Below are 27,941 nucleotides of genomic sequence, written 5' to 3' on the forward strand. Positions count from 1 at the left end.
CATTAAAGTCTAATGTTAGTTCCGCCACGGTTCACCGCCTTTCCTGTTTTACCAGCCTGCTCAGCCGATGACGTCCGAAACCTGTAATGAAGGGTGGCCGCCCAACCCCCCGACGTCTGGACGTGGTTTCTCCACGTGTCGAAGACACTCACCACAGCTCTCCTCGAGCACGCAGTCGTGCAGTTCCCGAAATGCTTGTGACGAGCCTCCGGACCGTTACAATCTGCCCTCGGTCAAACTCATATAGATCGCGCGCCTTCTCCAACCTACACGCGGACAGCACGCTCACGAATACTACACGCACAGTGCGTTTGCGTGATTAGCAGTCATTCCCCGCCAGGTGACGCTGCTGTTGCGTGGACGGGTTATATCGGTAGTAGGTCGGTGGTCATACTGTTATGGCTGATCAGCGTATGTTTTCTTATTATTACTTGAATATGAAAAGACTTTAATTTCTTTTGTTTATATTATCTGCATATATAATATTTACTGTGATGTGAAGAATTACTATGTAAATTGTAGACATGAATGCACAGAGAGCGATAACGAAAGTATGGAGTAGCGATAGTTAGTGAGAGTGTGTGAGGTAATATGGAGGGACGCGAGTTGTTGATTTGAGATACAAAAACTTGCCGAGACAGCGAATCAGGAAACTTACCTACTGACGATTGGGATTACCTTCGCATTCCGTATTAAAAACTGAAGTGATCATTATGAACAGAACGCTCGTACGGTTTGAGTATTACTAAACGGACTGTGTCTTAACCGGTACTGACAATGCTTTCGCGAGTACACGTTATAGTATTGCTACAATGTGAGTGAAACTGTTTTTATATTTAACGCATCGCGAGAGCCGAGGCTCCATAAAACTAATGTACTTGTCTTCTTAACGAACATCCGTAACTGTCACAGTAAACTTAATTACAGCTGCGTGTCAGGTGTAAGAACTGTTTTACTGTCTGTGAATACGCGATCGCGATAGTGATAGTCATTTGCAAACGTGGCGAGCAATTTTATCGCGGTAGAAAATTTTCACGAGCGGTGTATAAAGTACTGACAAGGGGAGGCCGCCAATTGTGAAATTCAGATTCGATTCATACTGCGCATAATAAAAGCTCATGGCCAGAGGTGTAATGTGGCAAAGCACCAAGATGCACTTCTCAGCCGTTGTCGAGAAAATCGAGTTAAAGAAACCGTTGCCGTGAAATACTCTCTACGATGAAGTATTTACTACAGCGTCGTGGCGCAGCGGTACACGCTGGGGTTCATAATCCGAAGGTCGCCGGATCGAATCTCACGCCATGCAACATTTTTTTTTTATTATTAGCTTATTGTAATTCAAATATATATATATATATATATATATATATATATATATATATATATATATATATATACATAAACTATTAATGAATTGCTTATGCATGTTGGTGAAGGCGGATCGCTCTCCAATTGTACCGCCTCCATTTTTCCGTTTGCTTAACAGGGTGTACCAAAGCTCTCACGTCCGCACTGATTTTCAGCGATGTTATAAGTTGCGCTAGGGACCGCATCTACCTTCTTTCGAAGTTAGCACGCAACTACGCTGTTATGCGGCGGCTCGTTTCGGCCCATTCAACGTCTGTCCTTCAAGTGTAACGAGCGAGTAACGGAGTTTATATTTCATACCTGACACAGCAAATTTGTGTTCGTGGGGTTTCTATTCTAATTCGAACGTTTGACTTACGCTATACGTATTCGTTTCGGAATATCGTTTCTACGTCTTCCGCTAACTATATGTGGTTAACATTATGAAGACAATTAATAACATTTGTGAAACACAACTTTGTTTGCAGAAAACATAATGATGTTCGAAGTCGCCAGTTTTCCACGACAAACGACTTTCAACAACTTATTATATGCATAATTATTGCAACTGATTGCCGGGAATTATATATATATATATATATATATATATATATATATGTGTGTGTGTGTGTGTGTGTGTGTGTGTGTGTGTGTGTGTATACACATTTGAATTACAAAAAAATACTAAAAAAAAAAGTTGCATGGCACGAGATTCGGTCCGGCGACCTTTGGATTATGAACCCGAGCGCGTACCGCTGCGCCACAACGCTGTAGAGAAGGGGTAATCGTAGAGAGTATTTCACAGCAACGGTTTATTTTAACTGTTGATTTTCTCGACAACGGCTGAGAAGTGCATCTTGGTGCTTTGCCACATTACACCTCTGGCCATGAGCTTTTATTATGCGCAGTATCAATTGAATCTGAATTTCACAATTGGCGGCCTCCCCTTGTGAAACAAGAATTTGGTGCGTATAACGAGTAATAGATGTGTATATGCTAAAACAATTATGTAGCCTATACTTAGCCAGAGGCCTGTTAAACGCCATTGTGGATGACTTGGCGACGTAACAGAGAAAAGACATAACCAGCATACTTTGCCGTGGAAATATGACAAACGGAGTTGCTGTAATAACCTCATATGAAACATCGCAAGCCACCGCCGTCTTCTCAGCGCCTCTCCAACAAAGAACAGATAAGCTGCTTAGCTTTTAAACACAAGACTTATGCTGTCAACGTGACAACTGTTAAGCAGCAGTTCAAATTTTAAATTGTTTATTTCATTACAAAATTATTTTCTTTCTTTCCCTTTCTTTTTCTTTTGTACGTGGATAAAATTGCTGGTAGTGGACTATTAACTTTCAGCATAGTTTTGTTGACCCACCATTAGTCCAAAAAAATATTCAAATGTGTGTGAAAATCTTATGGGACTTAGCTGCTAAGGTCATCAGTCCCTAAGCTTACACACTACTTAATCTAAATTATCCTAAGGACAAAAACACACTCCCATGCCCGAGGGAGGACTCGAACATCCGCCGGGACCAGCCGCACAGTCCATGACTGCAGCGCCCAGACCGCTCGGCTAACCTCGCGCGGCCACGATTAGTTATAAGTATTTTTCTTTTAAATTAATGCTGCTGCCGTTACATGTATTTTGTACGTCTTTTGAGGCGACGTGTTACAAATGCGTGTGCAATGTTATTTTCAAAGTGAGCTCCTCTTAATTGGATATTTTTTGATAAAAGCCCGTTGAAGCAGTCAACAGGTTTCGTCGGAGCATAAGGCTAAAATCCATCGACGCTGATATCTAATTCTTCCTAAAAGAAGATGTTTTAATTACTGTTAATTAATTAAAACATACATAACTTGTGTAAAATTTTACCTGTACGAAATCTAGTACCAGTTTCGTAATACCGTTATCAAATGGGATAGCTTGATATACATCGCGTTAACGTTCTGTTTGATTTTTATTTTGGTACTTGCCTACTGATTTGTTTTTGTACATCATTAGCTCTTCTAGCCTGCTTTTCGTCCCGGTTCAATCAATATATTATAAAAACGATTTACATACGAACAGAACAGGCAGTTTCTGAGGGATTCCCAACGTCATTTGAATGCCGTGAATTATCTGTAAAATTGGCCGTCAACATTGCTTAAAATTATATTAAACTTAACTTTACTCATAAAACACATCGTAATTCTGACGTAGGGCTTGCCTGGAATGACGCCACAAACCATTAGAACAAAAGAAATAGTAGCAGTTCTGGGGAGAGTCTTGACATGATATCGAAGAGTATGGCAAGCAGACGCTTTCATGGACGTGTCCGTTTTCATGATGACGCTGTGCTGCTTTTGACCAGAGTAACCGTGGCAACACTAACGCTGCGAAATATTTCAGTGTGTTGTACTGGTGTTATATTTTTATACTGAACAATAACAGACAAACCTTACTCGACGTTTTTGTTTGATGTATATGAAGCAAAGATCACTTCAGTGATAAAATGGGCTTTTGGACCTGCAACCCTGGATAAAGATTTCGACGGGAGTTTTAGATTTGGGATTCTACGTTATTAGTGGAGGCTCATATTAAAGGTATTTCAAATAAACTGCAGGTGGATCTCGAGCGCAGCGCATTTTTGTAAGACTCATAGGTGTCTGTGCAACAGCGAGAGCAGAGCAGGACAAGACAGTAACTTGCCTGTTTCCGCCTGCGCCACGCAATATTCGAGAAGCAGCTTACTGCACGCCTGCCAGGTATTTTGGATTGAAAACGGTGGAGCAGTTTATTGATGCAGTTCGACCGTTCATGGTTCTGTACGACGAACCTCGTGGAAGTGACACCGATCCAAATGGAAGAAAGTTAGTGAAACATATCGATCTCTGATATCAAAGCGAATTAACCGCCACACACCGTCAGGTGGCTTGCGGAGTATGGGGCTCACCATTCAACAGCGCGATACGTCACTCCACCCTCCAATTTTCTGACAGTGCAAGCTGTTTTCGTGAAACAGATGTGCATTTTCTGACAGTATTCTTGTGTTTTGAATATTCATATATCAACCAAGTTGAAACCACGCCTTGTCAGTGAAGAAAACACGGTCCAGTTCTGCGAGTCCATGGATGTCAACAAGTGGTCCTGTTCACATCTCAACAGATGTGGACTACACTACTGAACGCTATTTCGATATTTGAGGTATAGTGTACACCGTACAATAGTGTCATCCGACAATTTTTTTAACAGCTGGCGTAGAAGTGTCGCCAGCTGCCAGCTGAGAAGCGTAAACGTTTCAAAGCCGTTACTGCGTCAGGTAGAAGACAGCCACCTTGTCACTCTTAAGGGAAACAGTGAGCAACTCACCAGAAAATGGTTACAGCAACGCAAACTGAACCGCCTTCGTTACTTCCGCAACATTACACAGGGGACACTAGGTAGGAAGCAGCAACGTCTAGCAGGAGTTTGACTACGCTGTGAAGACACTGTAATAAATTCGTTAAGCAAATGTAGCGGAAATGAAGACCGCTGAAGACTAAGGAAGTGCCGGCCGGGGTGGCCGAGCGGTTCTAGGCGCTACAGTCTGGAAGCGCGCGACCTCTACGGTCGCAGGTTCGGATCCTGCCTCGGGTATGGGTTTGTATGATGTCCTTAGTTAGGTTTAAGTAGTTCTAAGTTCTAGGGGACTGATGACCTCAGAAGTTAAGTCACATAGTGCTCAGAGCCATTTGAACCATTTGACTAAGGAAGTGCAGAAACAATTCTGTCATTGCGAATGACGTCGCAGAGCACAGCCTCTCCTCGACTATATAAATACTCCACACCCATTAGCTTTTGGCATTCAGTAAGTAGGATCGACCAGGTTAACGCCATTCACACTCTGTTCTCTGGCTGTGGCATGGTAACGTCTAGAGTGTGAGATTGACCCAGTAAAGGTCTTGCTCTAGCTGCCCTCCGAGGCGATCAGTGATCCGAAGCCACGTCTGATGGGGTCCGAGGATCCACCAACATGGCACCGTTCCGGAGCAGAAGCTCTGCCCTAAGCTTCGTCTCTGCGCGCGTCTGAAGGCCTACCGTACTGGCGGGCCAGGTTCAGCAATTAGCACGTCCACACGGCATCCGACAACGCGGTCCACCTGTAGGGACACGCGAGCAGTGATCTGGAAGGGACTGGGTACTCCAAGAAACGACGTAGGAATCAAAATATACACATCCTGGTCACCGCCACCTCCAAGCAGAGTTACGGACTGGGGTGCCTACCTCTCCAGCGGTCGGAAAAATCGTCGCATCAGGGTGCGGTGACATCTACTTCCACTCCGAGCCGATACAGCGACCTCGACAGTTGTGAGTCTGCTGTTGTATTCAGTGAATTCTCCTCCGGATTACGTAGTCACCATTTCACGCAGAAGAGGCAGCAACGACTTTTATTTTCAGTAATAAATGAAATAATTTTTAATACTGTTTCATTGCGTCTTAGGACGCAGCGCATGTCCTCGGTCCGCATCCTGACGAATTAGTAGTGGTCTCCAGCCCGGCAGAGGGTGGCCCCTAGAGTAGGCAAGATGCTTTTCTTTATCCGACGCCTTTAGTTTCTGCGCACTAGGAATATGATACGCGCGAACGCAGCATCACGTCCCTCATCTCTAGCGTTCGCCAAAAAGGCCGGTCTCCCGCTTCTCTTCTCGTCTGCAACTGATCTACGTTCCCGGAAACGGGAATTGTTCAACATTGCGGTGTAGGAATATTTCCCACGAAAATCATGCATACGAACATCTGGAAAAACACTGTTAAACAATGAAAAGTTCTTGGTCTTGGGAAAACGACATGTTTACGAAAGAATGAAATGCGCAATATTACGACGCGTGACTTCCATCCGCTACATTGGCGTCTTCGTTCGTTGTCGATAATATCTGTAGTGTCACCTTGTGGTTGTTGCTCGAAAGAATGCAATGCAACCCGTATTTGCTGACAGATTTATTTATATGTCTGAAACTTTTTGATGGCACTGCACAGTTACATCAGAGTCCATTTCCTCATCAGAATCCGACTATCAATTAGGATTCTAGAGCTTAACCATAGCTTCACAAATAAATACTGTGCGACACCGGCTAAGAAGCTGTTTCCCAACCCTCGGCGACACTGTTTCTCGTTGCTTCACCTGCGCTGCGCTACCTTGTACTGCGTCGCCTGTGTCCCAACGTGTGTCAGGCCTAAATGCTGGGACCGAAGGCACAAAGAGCGCTGTGTCGTCTTGAGAGGTGAAATGCCTTTACAATGCACGCAGTGACTTGTCCCCTCTCATATTTATATCTTACTCTGAGTAATTCGATTTGGGAAAGTATAGCCGAGTATGGTCATTACAAGGCTAGTATTGAGAACTCAGGAGATATGAATATTTTCCTCTCTAACTGCATGCGGTGAAAAGTTGCTATTCCTTCACACGCGGACTTCCCACGCAGCATCTCTCGTCACCCGGGTGGTCCGGTGACAGGAGGGTTCTGCTGATCTAGAAAGGGTTATGCCGACGGGTGTGAGAGAGTCGAGTGGATGCTGTCCAGACGCCGACATTGTCATAAGAGCGGGGCCGACACGCCCACAGGGACGTGAAGGAGCGGCTGGGGTCAGAGATTCCGTTACTTCGCAGAAACTTAGTGAAAACACTTTCTGACAGGCTAACACGAAGTGTGGGAATGACTTGTGTTCCCAGGCAGCCTTGTCTTGCAAACTCCCGCGTTTTCTGCAAAATCATAACTGTTATTGGCTTGCCCAGGGGATAGGTCCGTGACGTAGCAAAATCGGCGCAGAAATTGGAGCCAAGTATCTCCATTGGTGGAATAGCAGTGCTTCGGCAATAGAGTGGAATTTTTCACCGGCTTTTGAGTTGCTGATTGACACGTTTAACCACGGCCACTGTTGTGGGGGCGGTAATGTTCTGTGTTCGGCTTGTACGGGTGCTCTTGGTGGAGTCGGCTCTCGCCTTTCGGTCAAAGCAGGTTACAAAACTGAGCTCTCGCTGCTCTGGACAATCTGCCTTCCGTTGGCTGTCTAATATACTTTCATTTAATTGTAACTGTTTGACGAAGTTGCTGAAGTTTCGACTTAAACGTAACTTTCCGAGTACAGTTGTCAATTGAGCGTTCTGCGTACAAGCGGCATGTGTTGTCCGTCTTGAGCAGTTTTGGCTGAAGTTGACTGTATCGGAGTTACTGAATGACTTCGCTTGTTAAAATCAATCACTATACCGGCAGTGATTGTGTGGCGAGCCTTCTTCCTCACTCAGAGGCGCATTTGTATTGCTAGGAAGTCTTTAGGCTGGAACAACCAGACCAGGATAATTTGTTTCGGGCTATACTCGCGACATCATCATCATCATCACCACCATGACGGGACGTCGAAGCAACCAGCCATCGCCTCCAGTACGCCAGATCGTGTACGTGCAGTTAAGAAGACAGCTTGGTAATGTATGTCCTCAGCACCGGCAGATTAGGGAATTTTGCTATGTGACAATCAGAGCTCAGCAGAGCGCGCCTGTTCCCGTATTTTCTAACGTGGTTCTGTCTTGGGTGTTCACTGTCTGAGTTCTCACTACTCTAGCAGCAATTAATGTTGAGTTGGCTGGGTGTTTCTCTTAAGATTTGAGTTGCAAGGAATTGACTCCACATACCACATGGTCATAAATGTCACAAGCTAGTTTATGGACAACTTCACCTTCACAGGATTTATTTGAGTGTCCAATATGACGTGCTGTAAATGTTTCATGTGTTTTGTTTATTATTTTGAGTTTAGTCATAATAAATCAAATTGTTAATTTGGACAGAACTTTCATTCTGCATATCGGTAGAGCAACCATTTTATTTCTCACTACGTTAATGAAACTTTCCTTTATCAAATTAATTTGTATCAAATTAAATTATTGCCGGTGAACTCTTTTCTACTCCACTTGCAGGGTCGATTACAGTCAGTTTGCGTTTCTTCTTAATCCATGTGTAACAGCAAAAGTCGGAGTTAGAAAAAGGGGGGGGGGGGGCTTAGAGCATCATTTCAATATGATGATTCTAGACGAATTTAGTGTTAAATACACTGCTAGCCCCGGCACCTCGCAGTCTCAAAAGGTTAGACGCAACCAGGTTCGCGGCAGTAGTATCGAGTCATTGAAGTAGTTTGCTCTTCAGCCGACAGTATCGCCCAATGGAAGTTCAAATAAAAAGTAGAATTAACAAAAGATAATTGTACTGTCTTTCCAATTCATGACGCCCATTAACAACCTAAATTGGTATGAATTACACGCATGTAATTTAAACAGTACATGAGTTATTGGAGGTAAAAGTGGCCGATTACTATCGATCGCGTCAGGCCGTAAGGACTCCACATTTACACGAAAAAACGGTAGCAGCATGCTTATAAATATATTAATTCATCTATGTCTTTGTTAATATCCGGTATATCCTATTGATGAACAAACTGGTCAATTATTTACTGTATTTTAAAAAAGCACAGAGACATTAGGCTCCTGACCTACCTTTTGCTTCTTTTCTTTTGATATATGTTTATTTAATTGTTTATCTATTTAATAAGGTGTGTTAGAACGTATTTATGGTCCAGCCGCAGGCATATTTATTTAATTTCAAGTATTTAAATGTAAATCCACTATTTCGAATATGTTTCATTATCTTTTTGAGTGTTCGTTGGCTAGGAGACATGGCACGAACGCTCTAGCCAATCACAGCTCTCGTGAATGGGGAGACTGGATGGAAGCAAGTTCGGGAGAGGAGAACACAGAAAGTTCGGGCAGTGCGGAGTGCTGGACGGTACGGCACAGGACACGGGAGTGAGTGCTGGACGCAGACAGTACAGCGCGACGGACGCACAGTCGATAGACGGACTGGGAGAGTGTGGAGCAGTTTACGCGTGGTCGCGGCAAGTAGAAATATTTCGTAGTGCTGACCTGTGCACTTGTGAGATTTCCGTGGCTTCTACAGTGAAGACGTGGTGTACGCTTAGAAGTGAATATCTCGCGAGCTTTATTGTTGTTCATAACTAATTACGTGCAGTAGGAATCTATTGTTTCCCTGTTACTCAAGTTATGATTTATATAATTGCTGGACCATCTACACCAATAAGTGTTTTGCAGAAATATACTACATTCTCAAAAGTACTTCTACTATCGTACTCATCATTTAAAGTTGTTAAGATAGTACCTACAGATTTTATTTAATCGCAATCTTTCATTTATAAACGTCTGTGTTGCGTTCAAAATCCGCAATTGCCGAGTGATAGGAGCCTTCGACCATTCGATTCATGTATCTATTCATATTGTATACTGTAGACCCCCCCATGAACCATAGACCTTGCCGTTGGTGGGGACGCTTGTGTGCCTCAGCGATAGCCGTACCGTAGTTGCAACCACAATGGAGGGTATCTGCTGAGAGGCCAGACAAACGTGTGGTTCCTGAAGAGGGGCAGCAGCCTTTTTAGTAGGTGCAGGGCAAAAGTCTGAATGATTGACTGATCTGGCCTTGTAACACTAACCAAAACAGCCTTGCTGTGCTGGTACTGCGAACGGCTGAAAGCAAGGGGAAACTACAGCCGTAATTTTTCCCGAGGGCATGCAGCTTTACTGTATGGATAAATTATGATGGCGTCCTCTCGGGTAAAATATTCCGGAGGTAAAATAGTCCCCCATTCGGATTTCCGGGCGGGGACTACTCAAGAGGACGTCGTTATCAAGAGAAAGAAAATTGGCGTTCTACAGATCGGAGCGTGGAATGTCAGATCCCTTAATCGGGCAGGTAGGTTCGAAAATTTAAAAAGGGAAATGGATAGGTTAAAGTTAGATATAGTGGGAATTAGTGAAGTTCGGTGGCAGGAGGAACATGACTTTTGGTCAGGTGAGTACAGGGTTATAAATACAAAATCAAATAGGGGTAATGCAGGAGTAGGTTTAATAATGAATAAAAAAGTAGGGCCGGCCGAAGTGGCCGTGCGGTTCTGGGCGCTGCAGTCTGGAACCGCGAGACCGCTACGGTCGCAGGTTCGAATCCTGCCTCGGGCATGGATGTGTGTGATGTCCTTAGGTTAGTTAGGTTTCACTAGTTCTAAATTCTAGGGGACTAATGACCTCAGCAGTTGAGTCCCATAGTGCTCAGAGCCATTTGAACCATTTGAACCAAAAAAGTAGGAGCTCGGGTAAGCTACTACAAACAACATAGTGAAAGCATTATTGTGGCCAAGCTAGACAAGAAGCCCACGCCTACGACAATAGTAGAAGTCTACATGCTAACTAGCTCTGCAGATGACGAAGAAATTGAAGACATGTACGATGAGATAAAAGAAATTATTCAGATAGTGAAGGGAGATGAAAATTTAATAGTCATGGGTGCCTGGAATTCGATAGTAGAAAAAGGGAGAGAAAGAAACGTAATAGGTGAATATGGATTGGGGCTAAGAAATGAAAGAGGAAGCCCCCTGGTAGAATTTTGCACAGAGCATAACTTAATTATAGCTAACACTTGGTTCAAGAATCATAAAAGAAGGTTGTATACATGGAAGAACCCTGGAGATACTAAAAGGTATCAGATAGATTATATAATGGTAAGACAGAGATTTAGGAACCAGGTTCTAAATTGTAAGACATTTTCAGCGGCAGATGTGGACTCTGATCACAATCTATTGGTTATGAACTGTAGATTAAAACTGAAGAAACTGCAAAAAGGTGGGAATTTAAGGAGATGGGACCTGGATAATCTGACTAAGCCAGAGGCTGTACAGAGTTTCAGGGACAGCATAAGGGAACAATTGACAGGAATGGGGGGAAAAATACAGTAGAAGAAGAATGGGTAGCTTTGAGGGATGAAGTAGTGAAGGCGGCAGAGGATCAAGTAGGTAAGTAGACGAGGGCTAGTAGAAATCCTTGGATGACAGAAGAAATATTGAATTTAATTGATGAAAGGAGAAAATATAAAAATGCAGTAAATGAAGCAGGCAAAATGGAATACAAACGTCACAAAATGAGATCGACAGGAAGCGCAAAATGGCTAAGCAGGCATGGCTAGAGGAAAAATGTAAGGATGTAGAGGCTTGTCTCACTAGGGGTAAGATATATACTGCCTACAGGAAAATTAAAGAGACCTTTGGAGAAAAGAGAACCACTTGTATGAATATCATGAGCTCAGATGGAAACCCAGTTCTAAGCAAAGAAGGGAAAGCAGAAAGGTGGAAGGAGTATATAGAGGGACTATACAAGAGCGATGTACTTGAGGGCAATGTTATAGAAAGGGAAGAGGATGTAGATAAAGATGAAATGGGAGATATCATACTGCGTGAAGAGTTTGATGGAGCACTGAAAGACCTAAGTCGAACAAGGCCCCGGGAGTAGACAACATTCCATTAGAATTACTGACAGCCTTGGGAGAGCCAGTCCTGACAAAACTCTACCATCTGGTAAGCAAAATGTATGAGACAGGGCGAAATACCCTCAGACTTCGAGAAGAATATAATAATTCCAATCCCATAGAAAGCAGACGTTGACAGATGTGAAAATTACCGAACTATCAGTTTAATAAGCCACGGCTGCAAAATACTAACGTGAAATCTTTACAGATGAATGGAAAAACTGGTAGAAGCCGACCTCGGGGAAGATCAGTTTGGATTCCGTAGAAATATGGGACCACGTGAGGCAATACTGACCCTTCGACTTATCTTAGAAGCTAGATTAAGAAAAGGCAAACCTATGTTTCTAACATTTGTAGACTTGGAGAAAGCTTTTGACAATGTTGACTGGAATACTCTCTTTCAAATTCTGAAGGTGGCAGGGGTGAAATACAGGGAGCGAGCCGGCCGCGGTGGTCTCGCGGTTCTAGGCGCGCAGTCCGGAACCGTGCGACTGCTACGGTCGCAGGTTCGAATCCTGCCTCGGGCATGGATGTGTGTGCTGTCCTTAGGTTAGTTAGGTTTAAGTAGTTCTAAGTTCTAGGGGACTGATGAACACAGCAGTTGAGTCCCATAGTGCTCAGAGCCATTTGAAAAGGGAGCGAAAGGCTATTTACAATTTGTACAGAAACCAGATGGCAGCTATAAGAGTCGAGGGGTATGATAGGGAAGCAGTGGTTGGGAAGGGCGTGAGACAGGGTTGTAGCCTATCCCCGATGTTATTCAATCTGTATATTGAGCAAGCAGTAAAAGAAACAAAAGAAAAACTCGGAGTAGGTATTAAAATGCATGGAGAAGAAATAAAAACTTTAAGGTTCGCCGATGACATTGTAATTCTCTCAGAGACAGCAAAGGACTTGGAAGAGCAGTTGAACGCAATGGACAGTGTCTTGAAGGGAGGATATAAGATGAACATCAACAAAAGCAAAACGAGGATAATGGAATGTAGTCGAAGGAATTAGATTAGGAAATGAGACACTTGAAGTAGTAAAGGAGTTTTGCTGTTTGGGGAGCAAAATAACTGATGATGGTCGACGTAGAGAGAATATAAAATGTAGACTGGCAATGGCAAGGAAAGCGTTTCTGAAGAAGAGAAATTTGTTAACATCAAGTATAGATTTAAGTGTCAGGAAGTCGTTTCTGGAAGTATTTGTATGGAGTGTAGCCATGTATGGAAGTGAAACATGAACGATAAATAGTTTGGACAAGAAGAGAATAGAAGCTTTCGAAATATGGTGCTACAGAAGAATGCTGCAGATTAGATGGGTAGATTACATAACTAATGAGAAGGTATTGAATAGGATTGGGGAGAAGAGGAGTTTGTGGCACAACTTGACTAGAAGAAGGGATCGGTTGGTAGGACATATTCTGAGGCATCAAGGGATCACCAATTTAGTATTGAAGGGCAGCGTGGAGGGTAAAAATGGTAGAGGGAGACCAAGAGATGAATACACTAAGCAGATTCAGAAGGATGTAGGCTGCAGTACGTACTGGGAGATAAAGAAGCTTGCACATGATAGAGTAGCATGGAAAGCTGTATCAAACCAGTCTTAGGACTGAAGACCACAACAACAACAACTGTAGACTCAGCAGTATTTGGCTTGTAATGCGGCAACTACGTATCCCAGCCCCCAGACAACGAAACAAGCCAAAACTTTTAATATTGCAACGTTGAGTCTGAAGGTTCGTTGTTGTTTAGAAAGCCCGCAACTCGGGACTTTTTTTAACTGATCTTGACACTGGCAACGGAAAGCTACGTTAGTAAAGATACCAGGTGAGAATCAGGCAAGTTCCATTTCGATTTTTTACAATTTTTATAGGGTGGTTGGCGAATGACTCACCAGCCACAAATATTTTTAAATGTTTTATTTTTTTTGCCATAACCAGCATCCCACGCTCTAACTTTTTAATTTTGTATTTCCTGCAACTAACTCATAAACTGGAATGATAAACAAATATCTGTAGACATAAATGTGTGTACAAATGTATCTGCTTTATAATATGCAAGCAGTTGGCTTTGCAGTATTTCGTCAATAATTTTACTGACAGTAAAAAAACTACTAAAAATAATTTGTCCTATTCTGTTTTAAAAATAAGTTTACTCTTAGAGTTCAAACATAAAATATTTCTCTGTTGTTAACGTCTTCTATTTTGCACATCCCACACATCATCTTTCGTCTGTTTACATCCTTGGCCAATATTTAATGACTGATATCTTTGTATCTTCCCTCAATAATAATCTTTGCATTGAAAACAAAAACACCAAGCGTATAGCACATGTGTGATGCTCAAGACTGACATTAAGAATATCATGAAGTATGCCACAGTAATTCATGCAAAATATGTGTGCTGAGTGGAACTCAGCAACGTATACATCGAGCTGGAAAACCGCATGGACTGTAACAAACAAACTGGCATCTACTGAAACTTATGTGAGTCAACTTAACTATTTTGCACCATTTATAAATAAATACAAGCACTTTAGCGTATTTTTATTAATGAAAGAACTTATAAAGAGGCACTAAATACTCAAATATTCTTGTGCAGAGTGGAATCAGACGACATGCTGTTGGTCAAAACATCTGTGTAACGAAAAAATATTAGCCACCTGAAGATGGGCATGGTAGCCCGAAACCGGTTATGGCACTAGAACAAAACATTTAAAAAGTATTTGTGACTAGTTGCGTCATTCATCAACTATCATTAGCGGCCGCGGAGTTCACAAGATCCAACACGAATAAAATAACAGTTTTATATGGTGTTTTTATAACTCAAGTAACACTTACCTTCGGTAAGGGCTTCCGTTCCTTTTCGATGTGAAGGCCAGTCATCTCTATTACATTGGGTAGACGTGGGTGCGGGTAATTGGCACTGAAGTGGTTGTTCGCCAGGAAAAGACTCATGTTACGCATCATGTCCATGAGACTAGGAACATCTGGTCCAAAATGCTTCCGTATAATCTTCTCATGTACAGGCAAAATGACACTCGCACCAGAGTGCGCTTGCCTGAACAGGGAAAGAAAGTTGTCCATTCTCTGCCAGAAATCCATGTGGTCTGTGTACGGTGCCAGAATCTCTGGCATGTACGACGGATTCACAGTGTCACCCATGAGGGCACTGATCCCGCCAGTCATCCCCATCGAAAGGAAGCCGATGACAGGCGGCGGCCCCAGTTTGTGGATGAAACCAAAGTAGCAGAAAGTGGGTGCCGCCTCCACGATCACGACATCAAACTTCTCATCCTGCCTGAAAAGACATAAAAAAACCAAAATCTTTGAAGCTAAACAAGATAATTAGTTTTATAACTTCACCATCCACACGTACAACTACACTTTGCAAACTATTGTCACGGGCTTGGCAGCAGGTGACTCCCATATTATTAGATATTCTTCCAGTTCCATTGATGTACGGAGCACAGGAAGAATGGTTGCTAAACGAGCTGTGCAGGCTGTAGTTAATCTGATTGTACCTTCGTGGTCGCTACGAAATCGATACATAGGGGGTTGTAGTATATTACTAGAGTTATCAATTGAACATAGTCCTTGAATTTTTTTATTTTTTTTATTTTATTTTTTTTATTATTTTGTTTGTTTGTTTGTTTGTTTTCACTGGATAGTTGACGTCCCCCTTAAGCATCTTACAGATCAAGTTTTTCAAAATGTCCCTGTTGCTCTTCCAAGGGTCAAATATACCTGTGACCATTCTTGCCGTCCTTGTTTTTTCAATATCCCACTTAGCCCTGGTTGGTATAGGTGCCACAAATTCTAGCAGTATCACATTGAGTTGTATTGTATATAGTGTAGCGCAGCGGTTAGTATTGCTGGCTGGCGTGCTGTAGGTAACTGGTCCAAACCAGACCACCAGAAATTATTTTTTATTTAGTATTTGTCATTTATGGAAGGTTCACGAGATCTCTTAAGTTTTTAATGCTCATATTTTCTGAAATATTCTATGTTTATAGAAATAGCAGCACTCTCCATCCAAGAGCTCAGTTCTGCTTCGGATGTACATTAGTGTTGGTAACGAACATGCTTTTAGTTATAACAGACCTACGCACCACACATACTGTTGTCTGGGACTCTGTAGGAATCAGCATCGGTTTCGAAAAAGACGGTCGTGTGAAACCCAGCTCGCGCTATTCGTCCACGAGACTCAAAGGGCCATAGACACAGGTTCACAGGTAGATGCCGGGTTTCTTGACTTCCGCAAGGCGTTCGATACAGTTCCCCACAGTCGTTTAATGAACAAAGTAAGAGCATATGGACTATCAGACCAATTGTGTGATTGGATTGAAGAGTTCCTAGATAACAAAACTCAGCATGTCATTCTCAATGGAGAGAAGTCTTCCGAAGTAAGAGTGATTTCAGGTGTGCCGCAGGGGAGTGTCATAGGACCGTTGCTATTCACAATATATATAAATGACCTTGTGGATAACATCGGAAGTTCACTGAGGCTCTTTGCCGATGATGCTGTAGTATATCGAGAGTTTGTAACAATGGGAAATTGTACTGAAATGCAGAAGGACTGCAACGAATTGACGCATGGTGCAGGGAATCGCAATTGAATCTCAATGTAGACAAGTGTAATGTGCTGCGAATACATAGAAAGATAGATCCCTTATCATTTAGCTACAAAATGGCAGGTCAGCAACTGGAAGCAGTTAATTCCATAAATTATCTGGGAGTACGCATTAGGAGTGATTTAAAATGGAATGATCATATAAAGTTGGTCGTCGGTAAAGCAGATGCCAGACTGAGATTCATTGGAAGATTCCTAAGGAAATGCAGTCCGAAAACAAAGGAAGTAGGTTACAGTACGCTTGTTCGCCCACTGCTTGAATACTGCTCAGCAGTGTGGGATCCGTACCAGATAGGGTTGATAGAAGAGATAGAGAAGATCCAACGGAGAGCAGCGCGCTTCGTTACAGGTTCATTTAGTAATCGCGAAAGCGTTACGGAGATGATAGATAAACTCCAGTGGAAGACTCTGCAGGAGAGACGCTCAGTAGCTAGGGACGGGCTTTTGTTAAAGTTTCGAGAACATACCTTCACCGAAGAGTCAAGCAGTACATTGCTCCCTCCTACGTATATCTCGGGAAGAGACCATGAGGATAAAATCAGAGAGATTAGAGCCCACACAGAAGCATACCGACAATCCTTCTTTCCACGAACAATACGAGACTGGAATAGAAGGGAGAACCGATAGAGGTACTCAATGTACCCTACGCCACATACCGTCAGGTGGCTTGCGGAGTATGGATGTAGATGTAGATATAGACACATTATTTGTAGATATATTGTACTTTTACTGTCTCTTACTACAAGAGGCTGATCACCCACAAAAAACTGCAATACCTTGCTACACCCTTGAATGCCGGCCGAAGTGGCCGTGCGGTTAAAGGCGCTGCAGTCTGGAACCGCAAGACCGCTACGGTCGCAGGTTCGAATCCTGCCTCGGGCATGGATGTTTGTGATGTCCTTAGGTTAGTTAGGTTTAACTAGTTCTAAGTTCTAGGGGACTAATGACCTCAGCAGTTGAGTCCCATAGTGCTCAGAGCCATTTTTGAACACCCTTGAATGGCTTTCGTAATGTCAAACTATGCAATTGCAAATTATTCAAATGAGGATCGTTAAATCCTTGCTCTATAATGAATTTATGATAAAACTGTGTCATACCTAGATACGCTAGTAGCGAGGGTCGTGTTGTCAAGGTGAAAGTTGCGTCGCCCGGCGACCCCCTAGTGGAGGGCAGCATTTGTTCTGCTATATAGCACGTTTCTATGCTCGCCGGGAGAGCAGAGTTGTAGGATGGGAGAAAGAACTTGTATCAGCAGGAGGCTGGCACTCTCCCATGTTCAGAATAGCACCTTCAGCAGATGGGAACCTCCAGATTTCTGGAGAAACATGACGGCGCCACGGAATTAGCAAACTAGCCTCAGGTACATTTCTTAACTTTCCCAGGAGCTGGGAAGCGAGGCTAGCTGCTGGAAGCAAAACGCAACTGGAAAAATAAGGTGATGTCATGAGGCCAGATCACATAAAGCTTTTTGGAGAAGAGAGAAGTATAGAGGAATCGTTGAAGTTCCTTATGTGATGTTCTCTCTTAGGATTTTTGCTCAATAATTCTTGTAAAAAGATGGTTAGTCCGTTTTTCTTGGCGGAAAGGAAAGGTTTTTCTTGGAGGAAAGGAAAGAGCAGGCTGTTAGATTCTGATAGATAAGAGGGGCTTCAACGTGGGTCGTAGCGCTGAGCACGTCTCTGCAGGCTGCAGTCTCCACTGTAGCATTCGATTAGAGGCCCAATTATCGAGTCTCGAGTCTGCAGCAGTGGTTGTCTAGCACCATACGGCAGACAACCGGAGATGAAGGCAACGCCCTGCTCGTCTTATTCCGATAATTTATCGTGAGCAGAAACAGCAGCATTGTCGCGCTGTGATTATCCCTGACCAGCATTCACTCTTAGCATTGCAATTAGCTGTTCCAAGTCCATCAGTACATTAGCAGATGCATGTGTCTTTTCAGACAAACACTCTGCCAAGCAGTCACTGTACTCGTGCGGTAGGAAAATGTGAGTTATTTCAGAACTTCAGATGCGTTTATAGCTGCCCATTTCAGCTTTGACAACAAAGAGTTAATCATATTTGAAGTTTATGATACAGATTTCATAGTTTTTAACTTTGTTTTGTGAGTCATATACGTTTTCATTTTTGTAGTTTATGTGAATAAATTAATATGTTCATTCAAATTGTGTTTTTGTTAACACCTTAAACATTTTCATTATTGATATTAGGCAGTTTCCACCTTCAGAATCTACAGATGTGGCTTTAACGTTTCTTTGCGTTTGCTAATTCATTTGCGTGTTGCAATGTTGCTTGTGTCTTAAGGGAATGTGTCTGTCTCATAATTAATCCTGATTCAGATTTCACTTATTAAACACATGGGGTTTTGCCCCTGGACCATGGCTCCATTGTACCAGCACACCTCCTACTGCCACAGCGAAAGCCTCACACCACCCAAGACAGTTCTTACCTCTCGCTCACATCCACGTACTTACCAGCGCTCAGTTAACCTTCCCCATCTCTTCCCTAGAGCCATTGTGATCGTTGTATACCAATCACCGCTAATTCCCTTCCCACTCTTTATGGGCAATACGGTAACGGCATCCATCGTCTAGTGACTGAGTAATACTGTAATATACAATGATGTAAAGTGAAAATACGGACGTAGATAACCAGACAGTGGGTTCTCGTATGGCTCACGTGAAAGACTTCGGCATATGCATCATGTGCCCCATTTCATGTTATATGAGAGGCGTCTGCCGTGGCGCGAAACGCCTTTCATGCCATGAATTCGTTTGTGTGACGACCTACTTCAAAGATCTGTAGTCATATACACTATGTGATCAATGTATCCGGACACGTGGCTGAAAATGACTTGGCGCCCTCCATAGGTAGTGCTGGAATTCAACATGGTGTTGGCCCACCCTTAGCCTTGATGACAGCTTCCACTCTCGCAGGCATACATTCAATGAGGTGCTGGAAGGTTTCTTGGGGAATGGCAGCCCATTCTTCACGGAGTGCTGCGCTGAGGAGAGCAATCGATGTCGGTCGGTGCGGCCTGGGACGAAGTCGGCGTTCCAAAACATCGCAGAGGTGTTCTACAGGATTCAGGTCCTTTGTAGGCCAGTCCATTACAGAGATGTTACTGTCGTGTAACCACTCCGCCACAGGCCGTGCATTATGAACAGGTGCTCGATCGTGTTGAAAGATACAATCGCTATCCCCGAATTGCTCTTCAACAATGGGAAGGTTCAAAAATGGTTCAAATGGCTCTGAGCACTATGGGACTTAACTTCTGTGGTCATCAGTCCCCTAGAACTTAGAACTACTTAAACCTAACTAACCTAAGGACATCACACACATCCATGCCCGAAGCAGGATTCGAACCTGCGACCGTAGCGGTCACGCGGTTCCAGACTGAAGCGCCTTTAACCGCACGGCCATTCCGGCCGGCTGCAATGGGAAGGAAGAAGGTGCTTAAAACATCAGTGTAGGCCTGTGTTGTGACGGTGCCACGCAAAGCAACAAGGGGTGCAAGCCCCTTCCGTGAAAAACACGACCACAACATAACAGCGCCCCTCCAAATTTTACTGTTGGCACTACACACGCTGGCAGATGACGTTCACCAGGCATTTGCCATACCCACACCCTGTCATCGGATCGCCAGATTGTGTAGCGTGATTCGTCACTCCACACAACGTTTTTCCACTATTCAATCGTCCAATGTTTACGCTCCTTACACCAAGCGAGCCGTCATTTGGCAATTACCGGTGTGATGACTGGCTTATGAGTAGCCGCTCGATCATGAAATCCAAGTTTTCCAACCTCCCGCCTACTTGTCATAGTACTTGCAGTGTATCCTGATGCAGTTTGGAATTCCTGTGTGATGGTCTGGATAGATGTTTGCCTATTACACATTACGATGCTCTTCAAATGTCGCCGGTCTCTGTCAGTCAACAGACGAGGTCGGCCTGTACGCTTTTGTGCTTTACGTGTCCCTCCACGTTTCCACTTCATTATCACATCGGAAACAGTGGACCTAGGGATTTTTCTCGTTTACAGACGTATGACACAAGTGACACCCAATCACCTGACCACGTGCGAAGTCCGTGAGTTCCGCGGAGCGCCCCATTCTGCTCTCTCACGATGTCTAATTACTGAGGTGGCTGATATGGAGTACCTGGCAATAGGTGGAAGCACAATGCACCTAAAATGGAAAAAATATGTTTTTGTGGGGTCCAAATACTTTTGATCACATAGTGTTTCTGTCTACTGAGGTAGTAGACCTCTCACTGGGAACTGCAAGGCTTGCCTTGATAGGCCGTGTGAGCTTTGATGTGAGCCAGACAACAGGAAAACTAGACCGCATAAATAGTTTTACAAACCCTGATAGCTTTGCACATTTACACTAGACTTAGCGCATTAAGTGGACCACACCCTAACCATGGAAAACACCCCCATACCTTAACACCCTCTCCTCCAAGCTTCACATACTCCATTCCTCCACAAGCGCTCAGTCAAGATCCACGTCCTCTTAACGTACCACTTTCATTTTAGTTGTACTTCAATCTGGACTGAGATAATCTGCCTTAAGCGGAGATTTGAGGTTTATTAAATTTTTTTGCTGTGAAAGTCGGGTCTCGTGGACTGGTGGTAACGAGCGTTACGGGAAACTGAGAGGCCGCTTGATCGAATCCCGGCCGGACGATGGAAATGTTTCGGTATACTTTTACACTCACCTTCACCTCTTGATGACGTAAAGATATGCCAGGAATGACGCTTGGTTCGGATTCCATGTTAATCCGTAGGACCACTTTCCCAAGTAGGACTACTGTATTAGGTTAAGGGCACATAAACCACCGATTGGCGTCCAATTGAAAGAACTTGCAAGCAGGCGGCAGAACATCCCTCTTTAGGGACCAGCCAGTCATACCATGCGAATGTACAGGGTGGCGCGTATAAAAGCAGCCCTTGTAAGTATAAAGGAAATGCAGTTAAATTAGAGAAACGAAGAGCTGAAATGGACTTACTATTTATTTATAATGAAAAAGTACAGTGAAAAATGCAATTGTAGAAGATGCTGAAATACCAATACACAGCTCTTCACGTCTAAGCGTATTCGGATACACTCTGAGTAAAGTTCTGATATCGATGGCGGCAACTTGACGTCTGATATTGTCTTTCAGTTCCTGTGTTGTATGTTGATTTGTTCCATAGGCCTAGCTGTTCAAGTGCCCCCACAGGAAAAAATCACATGTTGTTTGATCCGGCGAACGTCGTGGCCATAAATGTTTGCTGACAGTTCGTTCCTAGGTGAAGATAGCATGGACTCAGTCCAGGGATACTTTAGACGTGCGGTAGGTTGGTGGTTCTGAGCACTATGGGACTTAACTTCTGAGGTCATCAGTCCCCTAGAACTTAGAACTACTTAAACCTAACTAACCTAAGGACATCACACACAACCATGCTCGAGGCAGGATTCGAACCTGCGACTGTAGCGGTCGCGCGGTTCCAGACTGTAGCGCCTAGAACCGCTCGGCCACTCCGGCCGGCGTGCGGCAGGTTTCCCCATCTTGCTGGAAGAAGCAGTATTGTCTTCCCTGTTCAAAGATTTGAGCACAAAATGTATCAGAGATTTCCATGCATGAACCGTGTTGAGCGTAGTGTCAAAAAATATCAGGACAATGATACGCGTCCCTGTTAAAAATAGCCCTGTTAAAATTAGCGTTTGGTGCATTTTTTTTCATGGAATGGTTGCTGACACACAGTCTCCGTTGCCCACACCTCGTGTTGTGTGAATTCACATGATCGGAAAGTTGAAACTATGCTTCATCGCTTGCAATGTAACAGCTGCTAACATGAGTAACGTAGAAGTAGTGAAGCAACTTAAATCACTTAATAAAAGAAAGTCTTCTGGTTCAGACTGTGTACCAATTAGGTTCCTTTCGGAGTATGCTAATGCATTAGCTCCATACTTAACAATCGTATACAACAGTTCGCTCGACGAAAGATCCGTACCCAAAGACTGGAAAGTTGCACAGGTCACACCAATAGTCAAGAAAGGTAGTAGGAGTAATCCACTAAATTACAGGCCCATATCGTTAATGTCTATATGCAGCAGGATTTTGGAACATATGTTGTGTTCAAACATTATGAATTACCTCGAAGAAAACTGTCTATTGACACACAGTCAACATGGGTTTAGAAAACATCGTTCCTGTGAAACACAACTAGCTCTTTATTCACATGATGTGTTGAGTGCTATTGACAAGGGATTTCAGATAGATTCCGTATTTCTGGATTTCCGGAAGGCTTTTGACACTGTACCACACAAGCGGCTTGTAGTGAAATTGCGTGCTTATGGAATATCGTCTCAGTTATGTGACTGGATTTGTGATTTCCTGTCAGAGAGGTCACATTTCGTTGTAATTGACGGAAAGTCATCGAGTAAAACAGAAATGATTTCTGGCGTTCCCCAAAGTAGTGTTATAAGCCCTTTGCTTTTCCTTATCTGTATAAACGATTTGGGAGACGATCTGAGCAGCCGTCTTCGGTTGATTGCAGATGACACCGTCGTTTATCGACTAATAAAGTCATCAGAAGGTCAAACCAAATTGCAAAACGATTTAGAAAAGATATCTGAATGATGCGAAAATTGACAGTTGACCCTAAATAACGAAAAGTACGAGGTCATCCACATGAGTGCTAAAAGGAATTCGTTAAACTTTGGTTACACGATAAATCAGTCTAATCTAAAAGCCGTAAATTCAACTAAATACCTAAGTATTACAATTACGAATAAGATAAATTGGAAGGAACGCATAGAAAATGTTGTGGAGAAGGCTAACCAAAGACTGCGTTTTATTGGCAGGACACTTATAAAATGTAACAGACCTATTAAGGAGACTGGCTACAGTACACTTGTCCGTTCTCTTTTAGAATACTGCTGCGCGGTGTGGGATCCTTACCATATAGGACTGACAGAGTACACCGAAAAAGTTCAAAGAAAGTCGGCACGTTTTGTATTATCGCGAAATATGGGAGAGAGTTTCACAGAAATGATACAGGATTTGCGCTGGACATCATTAAAAGAAAGGCGTTTTTCGTTGCAACGGAGTCTTCTCACGAAAGTCCAATCACCAACTTTCTCCTCCGAATGCGAAAATATTTTGTTGACATCGACCTACATAGAGAGAAACGATCACCACGACAAAATATGGGAAATCAGAGCTCGTACGGAAAGATATAGGTGTTCGTTCTTTCCGCGTGCTGTACGAGATTGGAATAATAGAGAATTGTGAAGGTGGTTCGAAGAACCCTTTGCCAGGCACTTAAATGTGATTTGCAGAGTATCCATGTAGATGTAGATGTAGATGTAAGAAAGCACCTGCTGGGGTTATTAGAAAGCCACGTGCAGTAATGTAAACGTTTCTCACTGTCATCGATAGCCTAATTGCTGCAAAACTGTTACACAATGTGGCTTCAAATTAAGACTTTTCAATAACCGCTGGCAACTTCTCCTACTTGAATGAGCCTGTTAGACAATTTACGTGTAGTCTTCTTTGCGATTTGAATGATTCTTCGGCGAATGTCTGGTGTGCGAACAGAAGGAATTCTTCGTCGTTTTACATTTTACACAGATCTGTAGGTGCGTCAATATTTATAGAGACTCTGTATTGCCCTCTTTGCTGGTAGTCCTCTATCCGGATACTTGATCCAGAAAATTTCGCGGGTTTCCTTAATCGAACATGTTTTCAAATACGCTTCCACAATTTCAATTCTTTCTTCTATCGAGAAAGTCACTTTGCAGACCGCAAAGAGAAACGTATAACTTCACTGATGAAATTAACTGAAATGCTGACAGAAAAATACTATCAATCGATTATTGCATAAAACTGTTCATTTTTATAGCTATTTACTCTATTTCACAAGTCGAAATATTGCATTCGCATTCAGAGGGGAGGCGGGTTACTTTTAACTGCGCCACCCTGTGCTTCAGTTATGTAGAGAAGTCTGTGTCGCTGTTGAACTGCGAGCTACGTCCAAGCCAATAGGAAGACATCGAGATAATTCCTTTTACCACAATAGCGCAGTGTTTTCAAACTATTAACAGGTAATACAGGGCACATACGAGGTTAAGTCGATTATTATCCGCAAATTAGTTATAAAATTTTATTGTAATCAAATAGGAAACTTCCAAGAACATCATTTTCGACATAGTCTCCTTGCGTTTCGACGCACTTGGTCCGTCGTTGTACAAGCTTCCTGATGCCCTTATAAAAGAAGGTTCTCGGTTGAGCTGCAAGCCAGGAATGCACCGCTTCTTTCACTGCTTCGTCCGAGGCAAATCGACGGCCCCATAATACCTGTTTGAGTGGACCAAACATGTGATAGTCAGAAGGGACAAGATCGGGACTATATGGAGAATGATACAGTACTTCAAATTTGAGTTACTGGAGCGTTTCAGAAGTGTGGGCAGCAGTATGCGGACGGGCATTGTCGTGCAACAACACACCTTTCGACAGCAACCCACGGCGTTTGCTTCGAATTGCAGGATTTAGTCTGGCAGTAAGCATTTCACTGTAACGTACACTATTTATTGTTGTGCCCATTTCCCCATAATGTTCCAGTACTGGACTCTGTGCGTCCTAAAAAACCGTAAGCATCATTTTTCCTGCGGACGGTTGGGTCTTGAACTTTTTCTTGCACAGCAAATTTGGATGTTTCCATTCCATACTCTGCCGTTTGCTCTGCGGCTCGTAATAATGGATCCATGTTTCGTCACCAGTAATGATTCTGTCTAAGAAGTTGTCCCCTTCGTTACCAAAGCGATCCAAATGTTTTTTGCAGATGTCCAAGCGCGTTTGTTTATGTAACTGTACGAGTTGTTTTCGGACCCTCCTTGCACAAACTTCATGACACCCAAGTCTGTTGTGGATGATTTCGTAGCCAGAACCATGACTAATTCGCAGACGATGTTCCACTTCATCAATAGTTAATCGTCTGTCTACGAGAATCATTTCACGTGAACGCTCAATGGTTTCTTCATTTGTGGCGGTAAACGGTCGTCCGGCTCCTTCATCGTGCGTAACACTTGTGCGACCATTTCGGAATTTTTCAAGCCATTCGTAAACACTCCGTTGTGGCAAAACGCTGTTCCCGTACTATACCGAAAGTCTTTCATGAATTTCGGCCCCTGATACGCCTTCCGACCACAAAAAACGGATCACTGAACGTTGCTCTTCATTGGTACAAATAGACAGCGGAGCAGCCATGATTAACAGCGATAACGAAACTAACCTAGCAGCTTGAAAATTGCAGAGCTATAACAACAAATAAACAAAGCATGCGTCACAACATAAAACGACAGTACTACCAAAATAAACAAAAATGTAACTAAATTGCGGATAATAATTGACTTACCTTCGTATATCAAAAGCAACTTGTACCTGTAAGATGCAATCGCTTTACACACACAGTTCGTCGGTGCATGAGGTCCACAATGATGATTCTAACTTCAGTTTGGTCTTGGTTAATTCTGGTTAACCTCCATTTGTTTGCACTTTGTGTAAGTGCTTGCCATTTCAAAACTTAGATATTATCAGTCAAACTGTACTTATTCGCAAGTGGTTCATATATGATATAAAAGCGTAACGACATTCCTCTCAACAGCGAGTAGTTCGCCTTCCGAAATGTTAGCACATGCATTGACAATACGCTGACGAATGTTGTCAGGCGTTGTCGGTGGATCACGATAGCAAATATCCTCCAACTTTCCCCACAGAAAGAAATCCGTGGACGTCAGATCCGGTGAACGTGCGGGCCATGGTTTGGTGCTTTGACGACCTATCCACCTGTCATGAAATATGCTATTCAATACCGCTTCAACCGCACGCGAGTTATGTGCCGGACATCCATCATTCTGTCATGCAGTGAAACATCTTGTAGTAACATCGATAGAACATTACGTAGGAAATCAGCATACATTGCACCATTTAGATTGCCATCGTTAAAATGGGGGCCAATTATCCTTCCTCCAATAACGCCGCACCATACATTAACCCGCCAAGGTCGCTGATGTTCCACTTGTCGCAGCCATCGTGGATTTTCCGTTGCCCATTAGTGCATATTATTCCGGTTTACGTTACCGCTGTTGCTGAATGACGCTTCGTCGCTAAATAGAACGCGTGCAAAAAATCTGTCATCGTCCCGTAATTTCTCTTGTGTCCAGTGGCAGAACTGTACACGACGTTCAAAGTCGTCGCTATGCAATTCCTGGTGCATGGAAACATGGTACGGGTGCAATCGATGTTGATGTAGTATTCTCAACACCTACGTTTTTGAGATTCCCGATTCTCGCACAATTTGTCTGCTACTGATGTGCGGATTAGCCGCGACAGCAGCTAAAACATCTACTTGGGCATCATCATTTGTTGCAGGTCGTGGTTGACATTTCACATGTGGCTGAACACTTCCTGTTTTCTTAAATAACGTATCTATCCGGCGAACGGTCCGGACACTTGGATGATGTCGTCCAGGATACCGAGCAGCATACATAGCACACGCCCGTTGGGCATTTTGATCACAATAGCCATACATCAACACGATATCGACCTTTTACGAAATTGGTAAACGGTCCATTTTAACACGGGTAATGTATCACGAAGCAAATACCGTCCGCACTGGCTTTTTTTTTTTTTTTCTTTATTGAATTTCAATTCCCCCCGAAGGGGGCGGGCTGGCAGCAGCTTACTACGCCGCTCTTCAGCCTACAGAAGTTGTGTTAAAAAGATGAAGATAAGAAAAAAAATAACAGTTGGCGACAAAATCGGTGATTTAAAGGTAAAATGGCAGAAAATTCTAGAACTTAAAACATAAAACACAGGGTTGATGATACTAAGAAAATACACAAGAAGCAGAAAAATAACAGACAGACAGTTAAAAAACACGGCGACAGTCTGGTTTCTGTTCGCAAAATATAAAATGCACACGCAGCGACAGCATGATTTCTGTTCGCATCACTGTGGAAGGACGCACAACACTGAACACTCACTTAAACACGGCACTAAAAAGTGGGCACAAACATGACATACCACAGCCGAGAGCAGGTGGGGGGGAAACAGGACAGATGACGGAGAAATAAAAAAGGGGGGGAAGGAGAGGAAAAGGGGAAGGGTGGGAGGGGGGAAAGAAGCCAGTGGAGAATGAGGACCCATAAGAGGGGTGGGGGGCGCTGAGCAGACGGGCCAGGGAGTGGGGAAGGCAGAGGAGGGGAATGCAAAAGGACTCGGGGGGGGGGGGAGAAGGGACCTAGGGGGAGGATGGGCGGGGAGAAAACACAGGAGGGAAGGGGGGGAGGAAGAGGGAGCCCAGGGAAAGGACGGAGGAAAGGAGGGGGAGTGAGGATCAGAGTTGATCCGCACTGGCGGAATGTTACGTGATACAACGTACTTATACGTTTGTGACTATTACAGCGCCATCTATCACAAAGCGAAAAAAGTGGTCCAAGTAAAACATTCATATTTCTTTACGTACTAGACGAATATGTAATAAAAAATGGGGGTTCCTATTTTAAAAAACGCAGTTGATATCCGTTTGACCTACGGCAGCGCCATCTAGC

General features: G+C 43.4%; 1 protein-coding gene across 1 annotated transcript in view; it reads right to left on the reverse strand.

Annotated features, from left to right (window-relative positions):
* Positions 1-27,941, reverse strand: part of LOC126229560 (UDP-glucosyltransferase 2-like) — a 143,659-nt gene that overhangs the window by 24,671 nt on the left and 91,047 nt on the right. Inside the window, exon 4 of the mRNA XM_049942327.1 lies at positions 14,551-15,010. Within this exon, the coding sequence (XP_049798284.1) occupies positions 14,551-15,010 (460 nt within the window). The remainder of the gene's footprint in view (positions 1-14,550; positions 15,011-27,941) is intronic.

Source organism: Schistocerca nitens, unplaced genomic scaffold, assembly GCF_023898315.1.
Source record: "Schistocerca nitens isolate TAMUIC-IGC-003100 unplaced genomic scaffold, iqSchNite1.1 HiC_scaffold_375, whole genome shotgun sequence".
Classification (NCBI taxonomy): domain Eukaryota; kingdom Metazoa; phylum Arthropoda; class Insecta; order Orthoptera; family Acrididae; genus Schistocerca; species Schistocerca nitens.